The sequence below is a fragment of the Aquarana catesbeiana genome, linkage group LG01 (genome assembly GCF_042186555.1).
Source record: "Aquarana catesbeiana isolate 2022-GZ linkage group LG01, ASM4218655v1, whole genome shotgun sequence".
Taxonomy (NCBI): domain Eukaryota; kingdom Metazoa; phylum Chordata; class Amphibia; order Anura; family Ranidae; genus Aquarana; species Aquarana catesbeiana.
Genome location: NC_133324.1, coordinates 144858892 through 144883940, shown reverse-complemented (window position 1 = coordinate 144883940; position 25049 = coordinate 144858892). Strand labels below are relative to the sequence as shown.

At 40.3% G+C, this 25049-nt stretch overlaps 1 protein-coding gene across 1 annotated transcript in view; it reads right to left on the bottom strand.

Moving 5' to 3' along the window:
- Positions 1-25049, bottom strand: part of MSH3 (mutS homolog 3) — a 322177-nt gene that overhangs the window by 65934 nt on the left and 231194 nt on the right. Inside the window, exons 18-19 of the mRNA XM_073624435.1 lie at positions 14922-15029; positions 10074-10188 (exon numbers count right to left, since the gene is read on the bottom strand). Coding sequence (XP_073480536.1) covers positions 10074-10188; positions 14922-15029 — 223 coding nt within the window. The remainder of the gene's footprint in view (positions 1-10073; positions 10189-14921; positions 15030-25049) is intronic.

The window sequence follows — 25049 nt, the reverse complement described above, 5'->3', positions numbered from 1 at the left end:
TTGTGGAACAACCAGCCCACTTCTTGTAATTACTGATGCACTGGCTCAGCAGACACAATAAAATATGTCAGTGTCTGAAGATCAGTGACCACCACATGTTTAAAGTTTCCTCCCCACAGCTTCTAAGGCTGCAGAAGAGAGAGGACCAGAGAGGGTGAAGTGCCTCAACTAATATGGTGACTGCGGTCAATGGTCAGCAATTCAAACTAGAAAAATATTCTGGACCAGCGTATGCCCAGCAATGCAGACTACATAAAAATGGTGGCTGCTATCCAGCGTTCATGTGCTAGCATGGCCCCAAAAAAATTGTGGCCATTCCCTGTCAATATAGGCCTATATCCAAGAATGTGCCCAAATAGCTGTAGAGCTGTCTGCCTAGTCAGAACATTACAGTAGCCCCTTGCATTCCAAGATCCATAGAGCAAAGAACAGACTACTAAATGAACAGAAAAGTGACCAATGCTAACACATCTGCCATAGCAATGCATTTCATCAAGGGACCTGCAAAAATCTGGAGATTTTCAGGTAGTTTCAAGGAGAAGGAACTGCAGCTCTGTAGCCTGGAGGGACTACACTGACAGGTAATCGAGAACAACCAGCAGAGGTAAGGTTTTTTCTTTTCTTGTGTGTTTTTCTACTGCACCCAATGTTCTCCTTGTGCAGTTGGTAATAAAATCCTACTGATTCTTGAATAAAGCTGTGTCCCTCAACGCATAATAAAGAAAACTGACTTAAAGTGCATCTAAGCCCCAGGAAGATGTAGTATAATCCAGCATAGCAGACCTTAGATATTGTGGCTACATTAATTATTTTCTGTCTTTTATTCCTTTATTTTCACCTGGTCTTCTTACAAAGTTACACAGTTCCTGTGCCTGCGTGGCCATGTTCTGTCCTTCATGGAATCTATGGGAACAGCCATGGTTGCTACCTAGGCTGGATCTCAAACACATCTGACCTTGTTCATTTATATTACATGGGGGATGATGAAATTAGTAGTCACATAAATTAGTTGACATTGTTTTGTTATTCTGGGGAAAATCATAGGTAGTGACAAGGCCACTGCATTTCTGGCGAGATTATTATACAGGATTTATATAGCGCTAACAGTTTGTGCAGTGCTTTACAATATAAAGGGAGACAATAGAGTGACTATACAATTCAATACAAGAGGGTTAGGAGGGCCCTGAAAGCTTACAATCTAATAGGGAGGGGCTGGAGGAACAAAAGGTAATAACTGTGAGGGATGAACTGATTGGAAAAATAGAAGATTTTGTCATTAGCTGAAGGTAGGATAGGCTTCTCTGAAGAGATGAGTCCTCAGGGATCACTTTAAAGTGGACAGAGTAGGAGATAGCCGGACAGATTGGGGTATTGAGTTCCAGGAGGATAGTAAAGGCTCTGGAGAGGTCCTGGAGACGAGTGTGGGAGGAGGAGACAAGGGAGCTGGAGAGCAGGTGGTCTTGGGAGGAGTGGGGAGGATGGTTTGGGTGATGTTTGGAGACAAGACAAGTGATGTAGCTCAGGGCAGAGTTGTAAATGGCTTTGTATGTTATTGTTAGTGTTTTGAATTGTATCTGTTGGGTAATGGGAAGCCAGTGGAGGGATTGGCAGAGAGGAGTGGCGGACACTGAATGGTTGGTAAGGTGGATGAATCTGGCAATGGCATTCGTGACAGACTGAAGAAGGGAGAGCCTATGGAGAGGCAGGCCAATGAGGAGGGTGTTAAAATAGTCAAGGCTAGAGATAACAAGGGAGTCAATAAGTTGCTTAGATCAACAGGTATTGTCTGTACTAAAATGTTCTTACACTGAAAAATTAAAATTAACGCAGCCACCACATCTAAGGATTTGTCAGCTGCAATATAACAACATTTTTGTTCTTGAGCTTAGTTACATTTTAATAATATTAAAAGCAAAAGCAGGTCACAAGAAACAGAGTTATTAAAAATGACTGCAAAACACTGTGGAATATAAAGAGAAGTAGGTCTTGGTTAAACACAACCTATTAGATCTGTCTTTGCCTCTTTTAAAAAGTATGTTCTATCAGCTGCATAGAAAAGTGTCTGAATTTTCCCTTAAAGTTTAGGATTAGCTTAAAAGGCACTTAGCAAAAAAAACAAAACAAACAAAAAAAAAAAATCAGAGAGAACTAGTAATTCTGAAGCCAGCAGTGTGAAGTCACTAGATACAGCAGATAGCAAAAATGTATAACATCCTGCATGGATCAATAAAAGATAGATGTCAAAAACAGTAGTGCTTTGCAATTATACTTAGCAGAAGCCCCAGGGTACAGCAGAGCCCCACTATCTGGAAGGACCTCTATACTGGATCAAACACAGTGTGCATGCTGATAATCAGAAGCTCCAGCGAAACCCCTTTAAGAACTCTCATCTCCATTAGCCGGATTTTTGACAGCTCTAACCGCTGGTTCCTCTAGCTCTGCCACCGGCCACAGTATACGGATATTCTGTATACAGATCTTGCGAATTCCACCCTGCTAAGTGTAAGCGCACTACTGTTTTTTTACATCAATTTTTTACTGATCTCCAAAACCAGGTGTTGTACATTTTTGCTATCTGCTTAAAAAGGAAACTAAGCATGATACACAGTGCATCTGGAAAGTATTCACAGCGCTTCACTTTTTCCACATTTTGTTATGTTACAGCCTTATTCCAAAATGGATTAAATTCATTATTTTCCTCAAAACTCTACAAACAATACCCCATAACAACGTGAAAAAAAGTTTGCTTAAAAATCTTTTCAAATTTATAAAAAAGAAAAATCACATGTACATAAGTATTCACAGCCTTTACCATGACACTCAAAATTGGGCTCAGATGCATCCTGTTTCCACTGACCATCCTTGAGATGTTTCTACAACTTGGAGTCCACCTGTGGTAAATTCAGTTGATTGGACATGATTTGAAAAGGCACACGTCTATATTAGGTCCCACAGTTAACAGTGCATGTCAGTGCACAAACCAAGCCATGAAGCCCAAGGATTGTATTGTGGCACAGATCTGGGGAAGGGTACAGAAAAATTTCTGCAGCATTGAAGGTCCCAATGAGCACAGTGGCCTTCATCATCCGTAAACGAAGGATGTTTGGAACCACCAGGACTCTTCCTAGAGCGGGCCACCCGGCTAAACTTGGCAATCGGGGGAGAAGGGCCTTAGTCAGGGAGGTGACCAAGAACCAGATGGTCACTCTGACAGAGCTCCAGTGTTTCTTTGTGGAGAGAGGAGAACCTTCCAGAAGAACAACCATTTCTGCAGAACTCCACCAATCAGGCCACTCCTCAGTAAAAGGCACATGCCAGCCCGCCTGGAGTTTGCCAAAAGCCACCTGAAGGACTCTCAGACCATGAGAAACACAATTCTCTGGTCTGATGAAACAAAGATTGAACCCTTTGGCCTGAATGGCAAGCATCATGTCTGGAGGTCACCTGGCCAATACCATTCCTACAGTAAAGCATGGAGGTGGCAGCATGATGCTGTGGGAGATGTTTTTTAGCAGCAGGAACTGAGAGACTAGTTAGGATGGAGGGAAAGATGAATGCAGCAAAGTAAAGAGACATCCTTGATGAAAACCTGTTCCAGAGCGCTCTGGACCTCAGACGGGGGCAAAGGTTCATCTTCCAACAGGACAATGACCCCAAGCACAAAACCAAGATAACAAAGGAGTGGCTATGGGACAACTCTGTGAATGGCCATGCCAGAGCTTAGACTTGAACCCGAATGAACGTCTGTGGAGAGATCTGAAAATGGCTGTGCACTGATGCTCCCCAACCAAGCTTGCGAGGTCCTGCAAAAAAGAATGGGTGAAACTGCCCAAAAATAGGTGTGCCAAGCTTGTGGCATCATACTCAAAAAGACTTGAGGCTGTATTTCGTGCCAAAGGTGCTTCAACAAAGTATTGAGCAAATGCTGTGAATACTTATATACATGGGAATTTTTTCGTTTTTTTTTTTCGTTTTTTATTTTTAATAAATTTGCAAAGATTTCAAACTTTTTTCACGTTGTAATTATGGGGTATTGTTTGTAGAATTCTGAGGAAAATAATAAATGTATTCCATTTTGGAATAAGGCTGTAACATAACAAAATGTGGAAAAAGTGAAGCACTGTGAATACTTTCTGAATGCACTGCTTTTGAAGGTGCAAATTGCAGGACTTCTCCATTTTTTTTCTCACTTCCCTAAAACAAGCTTGTTCCAGAGTAAAAAATGTACATAAGAAATGATACTACTGCAGCACGACGCTTATACACTTTCAAAAGGCAAGCCAGCAATGACAGCTGCCACATTTTTAGACTGACAGGTTTTCTTTTAAAGATAGCTCCTGCAAATGTAGGCCTATCAACTTTTTTTTTTTTTTAAACAGAGTATATACTTTACATTTAAATGTTGATAATGCTTCAATGGAAAATGACTACCGAGTGCACATAATGAAGCAAGTTATTCCAAACTTTTTTTTACATTAAAAACTGATTTTAAAAAAATGAAGTACTTTGCAAACCTTACTAAAAAGCAAGTGAAGCATTAAAAATGTAGGCTGCTCCTCTCCATAGCAACAGCTTTCTACAGGAAGCCTACATGAATATGGAAATAGAAACACAAATGGCAAGTTTGCACTTTACAGACAACGATAAAGTCAGTCTATTATGTCAGATAACGCATTTACCAAAGCCCGCTTTAAATAACCTCAAAGTATTATTGAACATATCTATGCTAGACAAGTTTCTTGGCTGTGATAACACACCACTGACATTTAGATGTTAAAGTGACATGGTCTCTTGCATGGTAAAATATATACCTTCACTTTTAAAAATACAATTCAAGGTGCTATGTGTCAATCTCAAAGATGGATGGACAGACCATGGTGTTCCTTGGACTTGTATGATGTTGCTCTGATATTAACCTGTTAGTAAATACTATGTGTAGTTACTTATGTTATATATTTTTTTGTTTTGTATAGCACCATTCTGCCACTTTTGAAATACTTTAAAGCGTTTAACCCCCCCCCCCCCCAAAAAAAAAAAATTCAAATCCTGGTCCCTTAAAGCAGATTAAACAGCACAGTGCTTGTGCTGTGTAATCTGCCCCTAAACTGTAAAAAAAAAAACCCCTGAATCTGCCACTTCCTGTATGTCCCTCTCTAAACAGACCACGATAACCAGGGCTGTTCCGCCCTGATCACCGTGGTCAAAGTGCGTCCCTCCGTCACACGCTGCCTGCACCCTGCTCTCCCGTCTCCCCCTCACCCCCCCTTCCTGCCTGTCATCTCCCTCTCTGTCTCCACTCAGCCCCAGCCCCCCCGCTGCTATTATTGAAAAAAAAAAAAAAAAAAAAAAAAATTTATATATATATATATATATATATATATATATATATATATATATATATATATATATATATATATATATATATATATATATATATGTCACTGCCAGCTCCTCTATTAGAGGCTGGCATAGCTCACTGTGTAAAGCTATTTTAAAAACGAGCACTGTAAATACCGATTTTCAGCTGTCTTCAGGCTGGTCCCGTGACTCGAGGCCGCTTTACAGCTAGAAGACAGAGCTCCTGCGGGTGGAGCCGAGCAGCTATGTGATCTCCCCGGCTGACGTCAGAGGGAGATCATGTCCCCATCCACAGAGGCCATCCATTGGAACTGGAAAGCGGTTGTGAGTCACGTGACCGGCCTGAAGACAGCTGAAAATCGGTATTTACAGCGCTCGTTTTTAAAAATGCTTTACAGTGTGTGCTATGCCAGCCTCTAATAGAGGGGCTGGCATGGACTTATACAAATAGGTTCACAAACCCATTAAACTTCATTCAAGTTGATGCAAGTTATTAAATCACACTTCAATTTTTTCATCTATCCACAGAAAGTTCCAGTACTATATACTATAAACTCCATATTAGGTTGAGTCTCTGAGTTGCCACATTTTTAAATTTAAAGAAAGGCATAGGTATACAAAATCAGGTACACATCATAGCAATTTAATATTGAGTTGGCCCACCCTTTGCAGCTACAACAGCTTCAACTCTTCTGGGAAGGCTGTCCACAAGGTTTAGGAGTGTGTCTATGGGAATGTTTGATCATTCTTCCAGAAGCGCATTTGTGAGGTCAGGTACTGGCCTGGGCTCGCAGTCTCTGCTCTAATTTATCTCAAAGTTGTTCTATCGGGTTAAGGTCAGGACTCCGTACAGGCCAGTCAAGTTCCTCCACCCCAAACTCATTCATCCAAGTCTTTAAGGACCTCGTTTGTGCATTGGTCCAAATCATTTGGTGGAGGGGGATTATGGTGTGGGGTTGTTTTTCAGGTGTTGAGCTTGGCCCCTTAGTTCCAGCGAAGGGAACTCTTAAGGTGTCAGCATACCAAGACATTTTGGACAATTTTGTGCTTCCTGTTCCAACATTGAAACTGATAGTTTTCGGAAAGGTTGTTCAACAATCGTGCCGTTAGTGGACCCAACTTTACTGACGATTTAGACCGTGGGCCCGGTTAATGTCGATGGACCCGAAGCTAAAACGTTTACCGTTTCAACTAAAGTGTATATGTGTATGTTGTAATCGAAACGATAAGAATATTCTGTCTTGTATAATTTAAATGTTTTTTATTGTTATCCAACAGTCACTAGGATCATGGAAACGATCATGTAAAGCAATTTTATTCTGACAGTTAGTGGCCAATTTGCTTTCAACCGATGAATAATCGTTTAGTCTGCAAACAGCTGAAATTCTGTGTGTGTATGGCTAGCATAAGTCTATTGCTTTTAAACAGAACAAGCTGTCCTGCAAATGTATCAGTTACAGAAACGAGACAAACCATTTACCACTGACGGTGGTGCTTATAATGATCAGTTTTTATTTATTAACCACTTGCTTACTGGGCACTTATACCCCCTTCCTGCCCAGGCCAATTTTCAGCTGCACTTTGAATAACAATAGCGCGGTCATGCGACATTGTACCCAAAGTAAATTTTTATTATTTTTTTCACACAAACAGAGCTTTCTTTTGGGGGGTATTTAATCACCACTGGATTTTTGTTTTTTGCTAAAAAAAAACACCAATGTTTTTAAGCAAAAAGACAAACATTTTTCATACTTTGTTATAAAATATTGTGCGCTGATGAGCCTGCACTGATGGGCACTGATAGGCTGCACTGATGAGGTGGCAATAATGGGCACTGATGAGGCGGCACTAATGAAGCGGCATTAATGGGCACTTATAGGTGGCACAGATAGGTGACATTGATGATGAGGCACTGATTAGCAGCATTAGTGGGCACTGATAGGTGGCACTAATTAGCAGCACTGGTAGGCACCGAGGCAGGGACCGATGACCCTGTAACAGAAGTCGGTTACCGGATTTATTCTTTTCTCCTCGCGCTGATAGTGAAAAGAAAAAAAAAACTAATAACCGGCTTCTGTTTACTTCCGTGATCAGCTGTCATTAGCTGACGGTTGATCACGGTGTAATTGGCCCTTTACCCTGTTCTGTGATCAGCCGAGTCCAATTGACTCGGCGTTCACAGAACGCAGCGAGCAGCGCGATCACGGGAGGAGGTCTACTGATGCTCTCCCGGCACTGGAAGCCTGCGTTTTAGCCATCATTCTGTTATAGTGTGGACGTAACGTGGTTAATGTAAAACCTTTATCCCAAAAAGAAAAAAGCCGTTTGCTGTAACTGCAGTGTGAGCTGTAGTTTGGCTTCAATTTGTTAGTGTATCTAAATCTGCCAACACATTTAACATTACCTTCCCCCTCAATGCTACTGTCTGCTGTGCCTCCTATGCTTATTCCTCCAGGTTTGTGTCTCACCAATATAGGAGGTGTGTTACTGATCAGATCACCAGGTGAAAACAGAGGGGAAAAAAAAGCCTGACAAAGAAAACTAATGCAGCCATCACATCTAATGATTGGTAGGCTGCAATACAACACATTTTTGGTTTTGGGTTTAATACGACTTAAAAAAAGATGCAGTTCCACCTTTGTTTAAAGATACTGTCGTTTTGATAAAATTACATTTACATACATAAAGGATAACTATTTTTTAGATGCCTAAACCTGCAACAAGTTCTAGGTTTAGTCCTACTGCGGGATCTACAATGAAGCAGCTGCAGGAAGGTCACATGGATGCTTTTAGCTGGCAGGAAGTACGTTCATCCAGAGCCACTGATTTGTAAAACAGCCATATAACAACCCGTTCATTGCATGGCCTGTTTCTAGGGACCAAACCTGGGCCATGTGGAAATAACATTATCAGTGAAGTATGATAAAGCCAGAAAGGGAGACTAATACAAGATTTGCACAAAAGATGCAAAAATACTGTGTGGTATCAGGTAATACCCCAGTTAAAAGTAGGTGCATACTGTATATCCAACATTAAAGAAGAAGTAGAAGTTAACCTTTTGGAGCATGTTACATTTATATTCAGAGAGTAACATGCTCCAGGTCTGCCCCCCCAAATTCACTGATCGTAGGTGCAGGCTCATCAGAAAATAATAGTGCACTTTTTTTCTGAAGAAGTCACATGTTTAATGATGTAACACATAAGGGTGGGGCCAGTGATGTCATTACACAAGTACAGGAAGTGAACAGGTACCAGCTTGAGCGATGCTGCTCATGGAATACAGAGAGTTCTTAAGGGGATATGGATTTGCTAATATTGCAATGCACTAAATTAGTGGACAGACATATGTGTTTGTAAGGTTTTTAATAATGAAAAATGTGATAACGAAAGGACTATGATCCTTATGTGTTTACTTTGAGCTGAGTCTAGCGGATTACTATAAAATGGAGTTTGGAGCTTTTACCCATTTAAAGGAAAGAGTTGCCTAATTGTAAATTGTGCTACAAGGTGGACAATGGAATTGGAGGGAAAAAGGAGTTCTGAAAGTGGAAGCAGGGAGAGAGGGGCTGTAAACCTTAAAGGGGAAGGCACATATTTGAGCTATAAAAAAAATGTATTGGTCAACAACAGAGGTGAGCGCATAAGAAGTACAAAGGGTGAAGTTTTACATCACCGAGCGCTTATTCCGTTATGAGCACTAGAGTTGGACTCTAGTGCAAACACAGCACATGTTTATTTGTACAAGGGGTGGATATTAAGACGTTTAGCTTGAAACGTAGTAATTAGATAATTTCCAGCACGCTGGACACTTTTCTGTCCAATCGTTGATTTACATAGGTATACGTTTACAGCAGTGCTGCACTTTATTGGGTGAAAGGCAGACAGCTTGTAGTTCTAAATGAGCTGCGAGGCCCCTAATGAGCAGCCGCGCGGTTCATTGACGCGTTCTCCAGATTTGTTACTGTCTGTCCATATGGAGGTATGAGCAGGCAAGCTGGAGGCAGTGTCCGCAGGAGCCTTATATTGATCTACTGATTGTGGGTGCAATGCTCTGCAGTCTCATCATAAAAAAAATATTAAAAAAATAAATGCACATTTTTTTTGCTGCAAAAATATGTTGATTTATTATTTTCTTTCTAAAAGGTGAACTTAGCCCTTAATATGAACAATTCCATTTACTAGCACAAAGCAGACCTACTGTGCACGTCATGGCAAAAACAACAGATGCTTTACTGTGATCATTTTTGCCATGTCACTTTCTACAAAGGAAAATTTTTACAGCTGACCTTTTTCTTCAACAGTATGGATAACATCTAAAGATGATTTGACATTATTGTTTAATTATGTCATGCATTGTGATGTTTTGCACAGCTCTCTCTGTAACTGTTATACTTGTTACTGATATAATGGGAAAATTCATTAAAAATAAATAATGAAATTGGGCAATTTGCACCCAACCACAAAGCTGATTTACTTGACACTGTTGAGATTCTTAATAAATTGTAAATGTGTCCTATTTGAACACCCAATCATGTGCAGATGAAATAAAAGGAATTTGCCTTTCCCATGATTGGATACTTGAAATTTCATGCAATTTGTTCTTACCTTTGTACATATCAGCATCAGTAATGCAAGACTTACTGGTGAATTTGCAGCCTATTCATATTAATCAATGCATACGACTACAGAATGCTTTCTTTTGGAACTTTACCTACCGAGAGGCTGGTACTGTTCGGAACGTACTGGTTTTGTTCTTCGAGAAGCAAGTCAATTACCGGATGTCTACCGTTTTTAATGACTATTTCACATCCCTGGTCATGAACCGTAGGCCTGGAAACACATTTATACTAAGAATTACATGCTATTTTGTTAAGATAACAAAGCGTCTCACAGTTCTTGCACATTTTGATTAGGTAAAAGTGTCCAACATTTCAGAAATGCAACTTGATTTATCAAAAAAATAAGAAAAAAGTCAGCATTGCCTGAAGCAACCAATCAGAATACAGATATCATTGCTTGTGCAGGGTCATAAAACTTATAGGGAAACGTTCAAAAACAATCTTTTTTTGCCTGCTAAGGATCCACACCTGCTGTGCTATTAATATTTTAAAGTTCATGTTACCACTCTGCTAGCTTGATTAGGCATCACAACATTTGTGACACCCACCCAGAGCCCTCTTTATTCTGTAAATCAATTCGAAATAACAAAATTGTATTCACGTATGAGAATATAGAGCAACTCCTAATGCAAGTAGGGCTGCAACTAACGATTATTTTCATAATCTATTAGTTGGCCGATTATTGTTTCGATTAATCGATTAATAACCTTAAAAAAAAGTGTGGTGTATAATTTAGTTAATATGTAAAGTTTAAAAAAAAGGCAATTTATTCTTAAATATCTCTATGCAGTGGTAAATATAAATAACCAACTATATGGTTAGGGAGTAAAATCTTTAAGCCCGGGTTCACACCTATGCAAATTAGATGCGGCTTACACCGCATCTAATTCGCAGGACATTTTAAAATACATTCATATGAATGCATCTGGTTCACATATGTGCGTTGCATTCGCACTGCGCATTGCACAAAAAACGTGTGCGTTTTTTGGGCATTGCGGTGCGAACTACAAGCCTATTATCTCCTATGGGAACGCATCTGATTCGCAGATGCATTGCGTTCTGAACAAGGAATTTCTACTTCTCCTCACTACACCTCCCCCTCTCCCCCCTCCTCCCGTCCCCCTCTCCCTGCTCTCTAATCCTGAGCAAAAACGCAATGAATCCTTTGAACAGGAGATTTTTATCTCACCAGTGAAACCTGAGCTTCAATTCGCACCGCACAAGTGTGAAACAGGGCTAATCCTCTCTGAGAATAACAGACAGAAGAGATATACTCGATATACTTTTAGAGGTTGAATCTGGTAAATATCATCAGACTCAGATCAAATTTATTTATTTAAAGAAAAAAAAAATTCTAGACTGTTTTGCAGATTTTCAAACAGAACTGTAATATTACATGCTTTTCTGCAGCTTCTCCATTGAAGTATATTGAACCAAAAAAGCACATTTCCAAATACACAGCAGCTGAAAAAAGCATAAATATGAATGTTAAATTAACTGTAGTGCATTTCTGCAAAAAGCACCAAAAACACATGGGTGGGAAGACATTTAGTAAGATAATGGAGTTAAAAAAAAAAAAATTAGCCCTTCGTTTTTTTACTGTGCAACATTAAAAGTAATATTTACAGTAGAGATTTTTTGCTCTTTTTGTACTATATAGGGCTAATTTTAGCTTTTCTAACCCCATTATGTTACTGGCTGATTAATTGATGAAAATAGTAATCGATTAATTTCATAATCGATTAGTTGTCGATTAATCGATTAGTTGTTTCGGCTCTAAATGCAAGTATGGTTTCAAAATTGCACAAAGAATGCCGGCAACGCGATTGCTTCTTCTTAAATCTTTATTGAGCACAGACAGCAGTGCAACATCAAAACGCTAACATGTTTCGGCAAAAGCCTTCCTCAATGCTTTGAGGAAGGCTTTTGCCGAAACATGTTAGCGTTTTGATGTTGCACTGCTATCTGTGCTCAATAAAGATTTAAGAAAAAGCAATCAAGTTGCCGTCATTCTTTTTGCAATTTTGATGTATGAGACACAATGGCCTGAGTACCGTTATTCAGCTCATTATCCTGTAAATATGCGGTAGAGCTTGGGTGAGTTTTTGTCTATAAGTATGGTTGCAACCTTAAGAATTTGTGAGTAAATGCTCAGGCAATTATACTAGCTGAACTAAAAAGGATGTCCATTTCAGGCTTGTCCATTTCATGCACGAGCTTGAGCTGAACACCAAAAGTATAATTCCAAACTTCAGGTTCCTAAATTTTCTTAAAATGGTATTAAACCCAAAACCAAAAATGTAATCTATTGCAGCTTACCAATTCTTAGATGTTGTGGCTGCATTAGTTTTCTTTTTAGACCTTTCTCAACTGGTGATCTGGCCAGTACCACAGCTCCTGTATTAGAGTGCCCTTCATTCTAGATGAAGGATCACAGGGGCACCCTTTGGACAGCAGCATAGATAATTTGAGGGGATAGGAGTGTTAGATGTACTAGCAGATTTATATACACTAACAAGCCAAACTCCAGTGCACACTTTATAACCAGTTACAGCAAAAAACATCAGACTTACTGGGCAGATCACCATGTGAAAATAAGAGAATTAAAAACTACAAAATAAAACTAATGTAGCCACCACAATGAAGACTTGGAAAGCTGCAATATAATAAATGCTTTTGGGTTTAATAATGCTTTAAAAATATTTGTATTTGGTCTTTGCTACAGTAGTTACTGCCTCCTCTTCCTTCTCTGGCAGTGTGAAGGTCCTGAAGTGCGGCACATGTAAGGACATGGTGCCACTTTCTGCAGCATTCTCTTGTAAGCTCAGGGCAACCTAATGAAACATCCGGACCTAGCCTTGAGGTTGTGCAGTAAGATTTTTTTACCTGTCCCTACCTTGTTGGGAAACACATTTTTGTCCCCCCCCCCCTCTTTTTAGAGGGCATTACTAACTACCAATTTCTATTCTCCCCTCTAGTATATTACATCATTACACTCCTGATGAATGGCTGTAATGCCAAGAAACGCGTTGAGTGCCACTATATGCCAAGAGATACCGGGTCTTATTATACATTTCAATTGATTTATCTTATGTACATTTATCATATCCATTTATCAATTGTATTGCATACTATGAGCAGCATCTTAGTTTAAGTCTTGCGACTACCTACTTATTTGATACAGTGTCTTTCTCAAGATTTGTTATGAATTTTAGATTGTAATAATAAATCATGTTCTGTAATTTGATTTATGTATTGATCTTGTTCTTATTTGACATGGCGGGCCTCATTTAAAGTTCCAATTACCTCTTTTTCTATAAACCAATACAGGGATAGTGGTCTACCAGGTCACATCCTATTCACTGTTTGACTAATGAAACATCACTTTCCCAGGAGGCAAGCATCTAATACACAGGCCTCACATGAAGTGAGTTGAATGACCCTGCGTGTTATTCAACCCTAAAGAGGACCGATACAGGACTGAAATTTGATGGGTTTGCAGGGAACATGGAGATAAGGCGAGTATTGCAACTATTGCATTGTAATTTTTTTTTATTTTTTTTTTACTTTGCTTGAAACTTGAAGTTGGGCTAGTATACTAAGAAAATGCAGTTCTAGGCAACAAGTGAAAAAAATCCCTGAGCTACCGGTCAGCAAACATTGCAACTGTGCTAAAATCAGGAACTTCACTCAATTTATCTTCAAGGAAGCATGTCATGAGTGAAATCCAAAGGCAGCCATAAATGACTTTCCAAAAATGCTAGTTGTTTGAATGTTGTGCTAAAGCTTTGGCTTTAATACTTTAAAAATTACTGGCATGGAACAAGTACCAAAGTGAAGAAATCAGACTTGACTTTTATTTAGCTTTTACTTGCAAAAGACATGCAAATGAGTTAAATACCAAAAACCAGAGAGTCACAACTAGCATTTTCAGAAGGTTAGCAATCACTACTATTGTTTTCATGATGTGTTTTCCTTAGCCTGAATTCTCTAGATTCTCTTGTGCCCAGAATTCAAAGAAGACCTCACAGGGTCACTGGGAGTACACTCCTTGAAGTTTGAGTTTTGATTATTATTGGTGTATGTCTTGTATCACACCAATGACATTCAAAATCCCAAAGTAGGTTTGTTTCAGATTGTTTTTTGAGAGAAACATTGCGGTATTGGTTACATTTTTATGGCTTTCTGTATGTAAGAGACCGGCATAACAAGATCACCAAATTATTAAAACAAGGGGCTATAGAAAATGACTTTACTACAATAATTATTGAATTACAAACAGAAGCACTTGGCAGGTAGGCTCTATTCCCTGTATGCATCTTAAAGTTTTAAACTCATTCACTAAAATTCCATACAAAATATGCTACTGCGATTTAAAAATCTTTTAAATTTTTAAATCTGCAGCTTTTTTTAAAAGAACACCTGGTAATCCTACCATGAAGGTACCCAGACACCCCTGGTGGAGACTATAGATTATTCAAGCAAATGTGGAGACTATAAGAACCCATGCCGATACACATTAGACAGGCAAGATCCATCATGGTCACCATCAGGAAGCTGAAGCAGTGTGGTGTCGATGACACTGGGTGGATGCATGTAAATAGGAAAAAAGTCTGGAGATGATCAACACAATGATACAAAACAAAAAGATAAAAAAAAAAATTGAAAACAGCGTGTTTATAAAAACAAATTCATGGAAATTTTTCATTTATTGTTAGCAAACTAAATGTCAGCTCTATAGAGTTTAATTTTCAATTTTGACTTGTGTACTTTAATTATGGTTATTGTAATTTTCTACAGGAACTCATTTTTAAACATTTTCAATCTAAAATGCTGTGGGTGATCCCCTCGCTTTTTCTTTTTTTCCTCAGTTTGTTTTGTAAAGTACATTACATATACAATATATGGGGTACAAAAGAACATGCAGACACTAAACTGATTTACCTGCAATAACCGCCTTGTTTTGCTACTTCCGCCAGAGAGAAAATGCAGTCAGCAGTTGCTAGGTGATTAACAGCTTTAGACACTGAATGATAATGTTCTCCAAATTTGCTATAAATAAAACATTAATTAGAAACTTGAATCGTGTACAGGTAAGACTACTACAAAATGTATGTTATGGTAACCAAGTTACTGCCAGGAAATGAAAGAGCACATGTAGTAGGAAATGAATACGTGCCAAAGCGAGGCATTAGTGCATATTTCTATAACGTCATATGGAAAAAAAAAATTAAGTTCAACAGTGGATATACAGTATAATGCCCCGTACACACGGTCGGACTTTGTTCGGACATTCCGACAACAAAATCCTAGGATTTTTTCCGATGGATGTTGGCTCAAACTTGTCTTGCATACACACGGTCACACAAAGTTGTCGGAAAATCCGATCATTCTGAACGCGGTGACGTAAAACACGTACGTCGGGACTATAAACGGGGCAGTGGCCAATAGCTTTCATCTCTTTATTTATTCTGAGCATGCGTGGCACTTTGTCCGTCGGATTTGTGTACACACGATCGGAATTTCCGACAACGGATTTTGTTGTCGGAAAATTTTATATCCTGCTCTCAAACTTTGTGTGTCGGAAAATCCGATGGAAAATGTCCGATGGAGCCCACACACGGTCGGAATTTCCGACAACACGCTCCGATCGGACATTTTCCGGGGCATAACAGTTTATGGGTCTGCTTCTTGTTTCTAAAAGCATTGTTTAGCAAGTACAAAATAGTTTTAACCACTTAAGGACAGGGCCTCTTTTTTAGATGTGTTGTTTACAAGTTAAAAACAGTTTTTTTTTTCTAGAAAATTACTTAGAATCCTCAAACATTATACATTTTTTCTCTAACATCCTAGAGAATAAAATGGCGGTCGTTGCAAGACTTTCTGTCACACCGCATTTGCGCAGCGGTCTTACAAGCGCACTTTAAAAAAAAAAAAAAAAAAAACACTTTTTTTGAATTAAAAAAGAAGACAACAGTAAAGTTAGCCCATTTTTTCTTTATATTGTGAAAGATAATGTTACATTGAGTAAATTTATACCCAACATGTCACGCTTCAAAATTGCGCCCGCTCGTGGAATGGCGACTTTTACCCTTAAAAATCTCCATAGGCGACATTTAAAAAAATTCTACAGGTTGCATGTTTTGCGTTACAGAGGAGGTTTAGAGCTAGAATTATTGCTCTCGCTCTACCGATTGCGGCGATACTTCACATGTGTGGTTTTAACACTGTTTTCAAATGCGGGTGCTACTCACGTATGCGTTCGCTTCTGCACGCGAGCTTGGCAGGACGGGGCGCGTTTAAAAATGTTTTTTTCTTATTTATTTTACCTTCTATTTTTACACAGTTTTTTTTTTTAAAGTGACACGTTTATTCATATTGCAAGAAATGTAAATAGAAAAAAAGCATAAACGAAATATAGGTTTCTTGCGAGCCACAAATGGACTAATGCCTCTATGGAGTAAACTAATTAAGCTGCAAGCACTAAACCACGTTTCATTCCGTGTAATATGATGCGTAAATAGTAATTGTGCCCGCGCTAATATAATGTCACATATAAAAAAGAGATGCCGTGTAAAAATATTTCAATAAAACCTTAATAAATATGTTAATGAAACCGTACATGTAAATAAAGTGCAAATATTTTATATATATTGATAAATCAACAAGTGCATAAAGAAAAAGTGCAATCGTGGTAATAATTTTTTTTTGGTAATAATTTTGAAAAGTGCACCGTGCTAAAATACATATAAATGCCAAACACTTTCCTGTGACATTTAAGTGTTCAACATAATCAGCAAATACAAATCACAGAAAACAAACGTGAATAAATAGTGTCCATAAAATAAGTGTTCATCATGCTTCTTCTGATGGGTGTCTGAATCACAACAAGCAAGATGTGCTCTTCCGTGACACCCCACATGTGCTTGCGCTCACCTTTAATCCTGTGACACAGTAATTAAACGGTGTCAAAATACGCATTGGGGCCACTCCTGGGCTCACTCAGGATACAATGATGCAAAACACTCCTCACAGGTAAAGCCAAGATCCACATTCATAGAAGAAACAAACAGAAGAACTCCATAGTGTAATATAGCAAGGACATTTATTGGATGAAAAAAGTCCTCCATGATCCCTGTGCCGAATACGCGTCGGGGAGGGGTAGGACGGAGCTGTCAGCAGTGGAGGAGGATTTTACATGCCACACCGCATGCCATACGAATTGCTGCTTTCCTTTTTAACCTGTACAGTTTGGTGCACTGTAGCACCCATCTAATGTGAGTACCCTCCTGGAGGACTTTTTTCATCCAATAAATGTCCTTGCTATATTACACTATGGAGTTCTTCTGTTTGTTTCTTCTATGAATGTGGATCTTGGCTTTATCTGTGAGGAGTGTTTTGCATCATTGTATCCTGAGCGAGCCCAGGAGTGGCCCCAATGCGTATTTTGACACCGTTTAATTACTGTGTCACAGGATTAAAGGTGAGCGCAAGCACATGTGGGGTGTCACGGGAGAGCACATCTTGCTTGTTGTGATTCAGACACCCATCAGAAGAAGCATGATGAACACTTATTTTATGGACACTATTTATTCACGTTTGTTTTCTGTGATTTGTATTTGCTGATTATATTGAACACTTAAATGTCACAGGAAAGTGTTTGGCATTTATATGTATTTTAGCACGGTGCACTTTTCAAAATTATTACCAAAAAAAAAAAAAAAAATTATTACCACGATTGCACTTTTTCTTTATGCACTTGTTGATTTATCAATATATATAAAATATTTGCACTTTATTTACATGTACGGTTTCATTAACATATTTATTAAGGTTTTATTTAAATATTTTTACACGGCATCTCTTTTTTATATGTGACATTATATTAGCGCGGGCACAATTACTATTTACGTAGAAAAAAAGCATGACAGGACCTCTTAAATATGAGATCTGGGGTCAAAAAGACCTCAGATCTCATAGTTGCAACGAATAAAATAGCCCCGGAGGTGCGGCGGGAGGGGGGGGGGTCCTCTCCCGCCACTGATAAAAGTGATCTTGTGGCGAATCCGCTGCAGAGACTACTTTTATCTTGTACCGGACCGCCGGCCGAACACGGGGATACCGGGGTTATGGCAACTAGCTGCTGCCATAACAATATCCGTCCTCAAAGTGAGGACGGATATCGGCGTGCGGCGGTCTGGAAGTGGTTAAAATCCTTTGGGCACATGGTAGCAAAAAGAGCCTGGATTTAGGCTCACCTGATTTATTAGGTTTCATTCAAACCTGCAATTAGGCCCGACACGGACTACATGCAAGAATCCCAGGGGGGAAGAAGGGTTCTCAGCGATTAGCTGTGGAAGGCATCCCAATTGAAAGCAATGGGAGTCTGCTGGTTCCTGCAGCTAATTATGACCACTAACATATAACCACTCATGCAATGATCACCTGCCATTGATTGGCACTAGACGCAGGCAGCGATTAACTGAAGGAGCTTGAACCCTACCATTGCTTTCAATAGGGCTGCCTCCAGAGGCGTAACTAGAATATTCAGGGCCCCGATACAAGAGACCATGAAGGGCCCCCACCAGGGGCGTTGCTAGGTCTACAAAAGATCTCAGGCTAGAGCCCATAGCAGCGAAGTAAAGAAAGTCATACGCTTAGGCAGGCATACACATGTATATTTAATATACGTGTGTGTATTTATGTATAGGATATCGTTACATAGTGCGGATCCCCCTTACATCAGGGTCCCCAGAGAGCCTCCCCTAACATCAGGATTCTCAGAGGGCCTCCCCATTTACATTAGGATCCCTGGAGAGTCCCCCTCCCTTACATCAGGTTCCCCAGAGAGCCCCTTCCTTACATCAGGGTCCCCAGAGAGCCCCCCTTACATCAGGGCCCCCAGAGAGCCCCTTCCTTACATCAGGGTCCCCAGTCACCCGCCCCTTCCAGAGGTTCCCTGGTACCTGGCTGGTCTCTGCTGTGCACCTTGGACCCCCAGCAAATCTCTGTACCCCTCCCTCTACACCTAGGGGGAGGTCGGAGGCAGCGATCGGGAGCTCTATGGTGTCCACGGGCGGCAGGATCTCCCTGGGACTTGTAGTTCTCTCTTCGACTGTATCCACTGGAGAGGGGAGGGGCCTCTGACCCAGGCATGTATCAGCAAGAGTGTAGAAGCAGAGCGACTCACTGAAGAGTGAAACTGATACATGCCCGGGTAAGAGGCCCCTCCCTTCTTCACTGTATACATTCGGAGAGAGAACTACAAGCCCCAGGGAGATCCCGTGGACACCATAGAGCAGAGCTGCCGATCAACGTCTCCCACCTCCCCCCTGCACGTTAAAAGGACAGCCAGGGGTGCAGGGGGAGATGCTGGGTCTTGGGGCCGACTGCAGCAACCCCTATAGCTCCGTCACTGGCTGCCTCCCACAGCTAATTGCTGGGAACCCCCACTGGGGTTCTTGTATGCAATCGGTGTTGGACCCCATTCACATTCTGCCATTGCTTACATTTATAATAGGTTTGTAACTTTCACAAGCAGGTAAATCTTGAAAACATTAAAAAAATTAAATTTAACCAGAGGACCCACTGTGTATTTGCAGCATATGCAGTGAATCCTCTGGTTAATTGTAACTGCTTAACAACGTTTCATGGGCCTCGCAATTGCTGACCTTAGTATATCATCAATGTTGCCAGCTAAATATTAGCTGTACATTTGGGTTCCTCTATTGCCCCAGGTTTTACAAAAAGGGCTCAATGTAAACCCAATCCACAGATATCTCTGCTACCAACTTATTAAAAAAAAACAAAAAACAAAAAAAAACACAACTTACTCCCTGAAAAAAAAGACACGCTCCCACTGAGAAGCCTCTCCTGCCTCCACCTAACAACTGCACTTTTATCTTCTCCATTAGTCCACCCCCCCCAGTTATTCCCTTTTGTATCACTTGACCCTTTCAGATTGTAGACTCTAATGAGCAGGGCCCTCTGATTCCTCATGTTGTAAAGCGCTGAGCAAATCCTGCATAATTATAATCATGCTCTTGGGTGCTGGGAAGAGAATTGTAACACTCACTACATGTACTGCTACAGGTCAGACTCAGAAAAAGAAACACAAAGTAAAAATTACCTGATATGCAAAGTTAACTGCTCCCCCCCCCCCTTTTTTATTTATTTCCGATATTCAGAAAAAAAAAACATAGTAAGTTCCCACAGACGGAGTTGGGGTAATTCTTAACATAGGTAAAGTTATAGTAATAAAGTGACATTGTCACAGAACATTTATAAAAGAAAACATGAACCTATAACTCATAATCCTTTAATGGGGATTAAAATCCATGAAGGACTTCCTAAAACCAAACTCCAGGCAAACGGCTAAATCACACAGTTAAAATAAATGTAATGTGTCCTCCCTAGGGCTATTTTACCCTGTGCACCTCTAAGCTGTTTTCGACAGCTTCCTAGCTTCTGCAAAGCTGCTGCTTATCAGATTTGGCATAGAGGCAGGAGAAGCAACTGCGTCCAGGACTTTTGTGGTGGTGGGGAGAGGTGGAGCAAGAGGTGTTGACTTATAGAAGTTCAATGTAAACTAAAGATTGCATGGCACTGGATCCAACCAATGCTTTGCTAAACAGATGTATTATGCTAGGGTCAAGAGTTGGGAGTACAATAGTTCCACTCCTCTTAAATGTAAAAATCAGCAAATGGTCCTTTGGACCACAACCACAGTATGCAAACTAGATGTTCAATCTAGCCCCATAGAAGAGGGCCAGACCTAGTTTGGTTAAATTTTTGGCGCCAAGCAGGTGATCAAAGGACTCTGTAATGAGAGGCAATGGGTAATGGTTCTTGGTAATCTTTATTCCACAGTAATCAAAGCTTGCAAGGATCCAAGGTGAGTGGGATATATTGGATGGATTCATGGTTAAAGCAAACTGTCACAGACAGTGGTCCGTATTCACAGAGAGAGAGCAACAGTCCAGGAAATACAAGAGTGTACCTGAGGCTGTGTGGAGATAAGGGTGCAATAGAGGTATCTGGGGCACACGTGAAGGAAAAGTTGACCCAGGATGCTCTGAGATTAGCTTGTGAGACAGGATACTCTGGGGCCATTACACGACATTGGAAACTCAGGGGTTACTGATTCACACAGGAGCACAGGGGTTACTGAAGACAAGGGTTTGCAGGGGTCACTGGAGATACTCAAGGTCTCTGAAAACATAGGGACATTCGGGTCACTGGAATCAAAGGAGACACATGACTACAGGAAACACAGAAGCACCAAGGTTGTTGGAGATACCACAGACAGGTAGTAGGTTGCTCAGCTTAGGCGTAGCGAGCAACTCGTCACCTAGCCCTTTAGATGGTGCTGCCTGCTGAATGGCTGTGGCACCTGCATTTCAGGTGAAAGCCATAACTGTTGGTGGCTGTGCTCTGGAGAGAAGACCAGACACTGAATCAGGGAGGAGGTGAGTGATAAGCTTTTCTCCACCCAGCTGCAAGTTTATCCTAGCAATAAGACTAGTTCCAGAAGTATACCTGCCATGTCAGGTAATGTTTTTATTATGCTGTAGGAAGGATGATCCGCACACCGGTTGTTGCTCTTAAAGAATCTTAAACAACTACTGCTATATATATATATATATATATATATATATATATATATATATATATATATATATATATAGAGAGAGAGAGAGAGAGAGAGAGAGGGTAAAATAAGTATTGAACACATCACCATTTTTCTAGGTACATATACTTCTAAAGGTGCTATTGACATGAAATTTTCACCACATGCCGGTAACAACCCATGCAATCCATACATACAGAGAAACCAAAACAAATAACTTTAGAAATTAGGTTATATGTAATAAAATAGACTGACACAGGGAAACTGAAATGTATTTAATACTTCGTACAAAATACTTTGTTGGTAATGACAGCTTCAAGAGACGCCTGCTGTATGGAAAAACTAGTTGCATGCATTGCTCAGGTGTGATTTTGGCCCATTCTTCCACACAGTCTTCAAATCTTGAAGGTTCTGTGGGCCTCTTCTATAAACTCTGATCTTTAGTTATTTCTATACATTTTCTATTGGATTCAAGTCAGGGCATTGACTAGGCCATTCTAGCAGCTTTATTTTCTTTGAAACTAATTGAGAGTTTCCTTGGCTTTGTGTTTGGGATCAATGTCTTGCTGAAAAGTCCACCCTCGTTTCATCTTCATGATCCTGATAGATGGCAGCAGATGTTTATTAAGAATGTTTTGGTAGATTTTTCCATCCATTCTTCCTTCAATAATCTGAAGTTTGCCAGTACCCTTATGCAGAAAAACAGCCCCACACCATGAAGTTCCCATCTCCAAACTTCACTGTTGGCATGTTTTTTTAGGGGTGATGTGCAGTGCCATTTGACCTTCAAACATGGTGTGTATTTATGGCATCCAAAGAGTTCAATTTTGGTTTCATCCAAACTATATTCGCCCAGTGTTTCACAGGCTTGTCTAAATGTTGTGCAGAAAACTCTAAATGAGCTTTAACATGCTTTTCTTCAGCAATGGAGTCTTGCGTGGTGAGCGTGCATACAAGCCATGGTGATTGAGTGCATTACTAGTTGTTTTCTTTAAAACAATGGTACCTGCTAATTGAAGGTCTTTCTGAAGCTCTCCACAAGTGGCCCTTGGCTCTTGGACAACTCTACTAATAATTCTTTTCACTCCTCTGTCAGAAATCTTGCGAGGAAGCACCTGGTCGTGGCTGGTTTATGTTGAAATAATGTTCTTTCCACTTCTGGATTATGGCCCCAATAATGCTCACTGGAACATTCAGAAGTTTACAAATTCTTGTGTAACCAATGCCATCAGTATGTTTTGCAACAATAAGGTTATGAAAGATCTGGAGAGAGCGCTTTGCTTTTACCCATCGTGAGATGTTTCATTTGTGACACCTTGTTATAGGCTAGTGATGGCGAACCTTGGCACTCCAGATGTTTTGGAACTGCATTTCACATGATGCTCATGCACTCTGCAGTGTAGTTGAGCATCATGGGAAATGTAGTTCCAAAACATCTGGGGTGCCAAGGTTTGCCATCACTGTTATAGGCCATAAGTTGAGACTGATGCAGCTGATATTAATTTGCACTAACAAGGGCCAGGACTGCTATATTTTATATTATATATATATATATATATATATATATATATATATATATATATATATATATATATATATATATATACACACACACACACACACATATATATATATATATATATATATATATACATACACACACACAAAATATTACCAAAAGTATTGGGACGCCTGCCTTTACATGCACATGAATTTGAATGGCATCCCAGTCTTAGTCCGTAGTGTTCAATCATGAGTTGGCCCACCTTTTGCATCTATAACAGCTTCAACTCTTCTGGGAAGGCTGTCCCCACAAGGTTCAGGAGTGTGTCTATGGGAATGTTTGGCCATTCTTCCAGAAGCGCATTTGTGAGGTCTGGTACTGATGTGGATGAGAAGGCCTGGCTCACGGTCTCTGCTCTAATTCATCCTAAAGGTGTTCTAGCCGGTCGAGTTTAGAACTCTGGGGAGGCCAATCAAGTTCCTTCACCCCGAACGCGCTCATTCATGTCTTTATGGACCTTGCTTTGTGCGCTCATGCGCAGTCGTGTTGGAACAGGAAGAGGCCATCCCCAAACTGTTCCCACAAAGTTGGAAGCAGGAAATTGTCCAAAATGTCTTGGTATTTCGATGCCTTAAGAGTTCCATTTACTGGAACTAAGGGGCCAAGCCTAGCCCCTTAAAAACAAACCCCACACCATAATCCTCCCTCCACCAAATAATTTGGACCAGTGCACAAAACAAGGTCCATAAAGACATGGATGAGCGAGTTTGGGGTGGAGGAACTTGACTGGCCTGCACAGAGTCCTGACCTCAACCTGATAGAACACCTTTGGAAAGAATTAGAGCGGAGACTGTCCACATCAGTACCTGACCTCACAAATGCGCTTCTGGAAGAATGGTCAAACATTCCCATAGACACACTCCTAAACCTTGAGGACAGCCTTCCCAGAAGAGTTGAAGCCGTTATAGCTGCAAAGGGTGGGCCAACTCAATATTGAACCCTACGGACTACGACTGGGATGCTATTAAAGCTCATGTGCGTGTAAAGGCAGGCATCCCAATACTTTGTTAATTTAGTGTTTATATAGATATCTCTCTCTCTCTCTCTATATATATATATATATATGATGATGTAGCAGAGTGAGTCTATAATGATAGGTGATCTTAGGTATTGGATTGTACGTGCACCCTACACCAACTCCCAGTCTTCACCACGTGAGGCACTCTCTCCCCCAATGGGGTTTGAACTCACCAAAAAGTTGAAAAAAGCAAGCCTTAATCAAACAATTCCTTCAGTCAGACTCCCATCATCATCTTAGAAGGCAGGCAAATGTTGTACTCCAAACGGATTCAGAAAAAACAGAAATGCTAACATAGCGTAATCCTGCTTTTATTAAAGATACCCATAAAATGCAGCCAACCCTAATTCCAATCTATGTACATTTATAAGCTTTTCTGACTTTAACAGAGGGCCCTTTACTACTCAAGATCTCTGTTGAAGTCAGGAAGTGACGAACCACGTCAGGGTGTGGCTATTACAGCCTAACCAGAAGTGACGAGTGCGCTTCACCGTCAGCGGTTTCCAACTAGGAAGTGATTGTAAACGTCGTGTATGCAACACGAGCGGGACTAGGACCAGGGGATTTGGTGAATACACACTCTGTTTTTTGAAATGTTCATCTAAAAAACTTATAAATGTACGTAGATTGGAAGTAGGGTTGGCTGCATTTTATGGATATCTTTAATAAAAGCAGGATTATGCTATGTTAGCATTTCTGTTTTTTATGAATCAATTTGGAGTACATTTGCCTGCCTTCTGATGATGATGGGAGTCTGACTGAAGGAATTATTTGATTAAGGCTTGCTTTTTTCAACTCTTTGGTGAGTTCAAACCCCATTGGGGGAGAGAGTGCCTCACGTGGTGAAGACTGGGAGTTGGT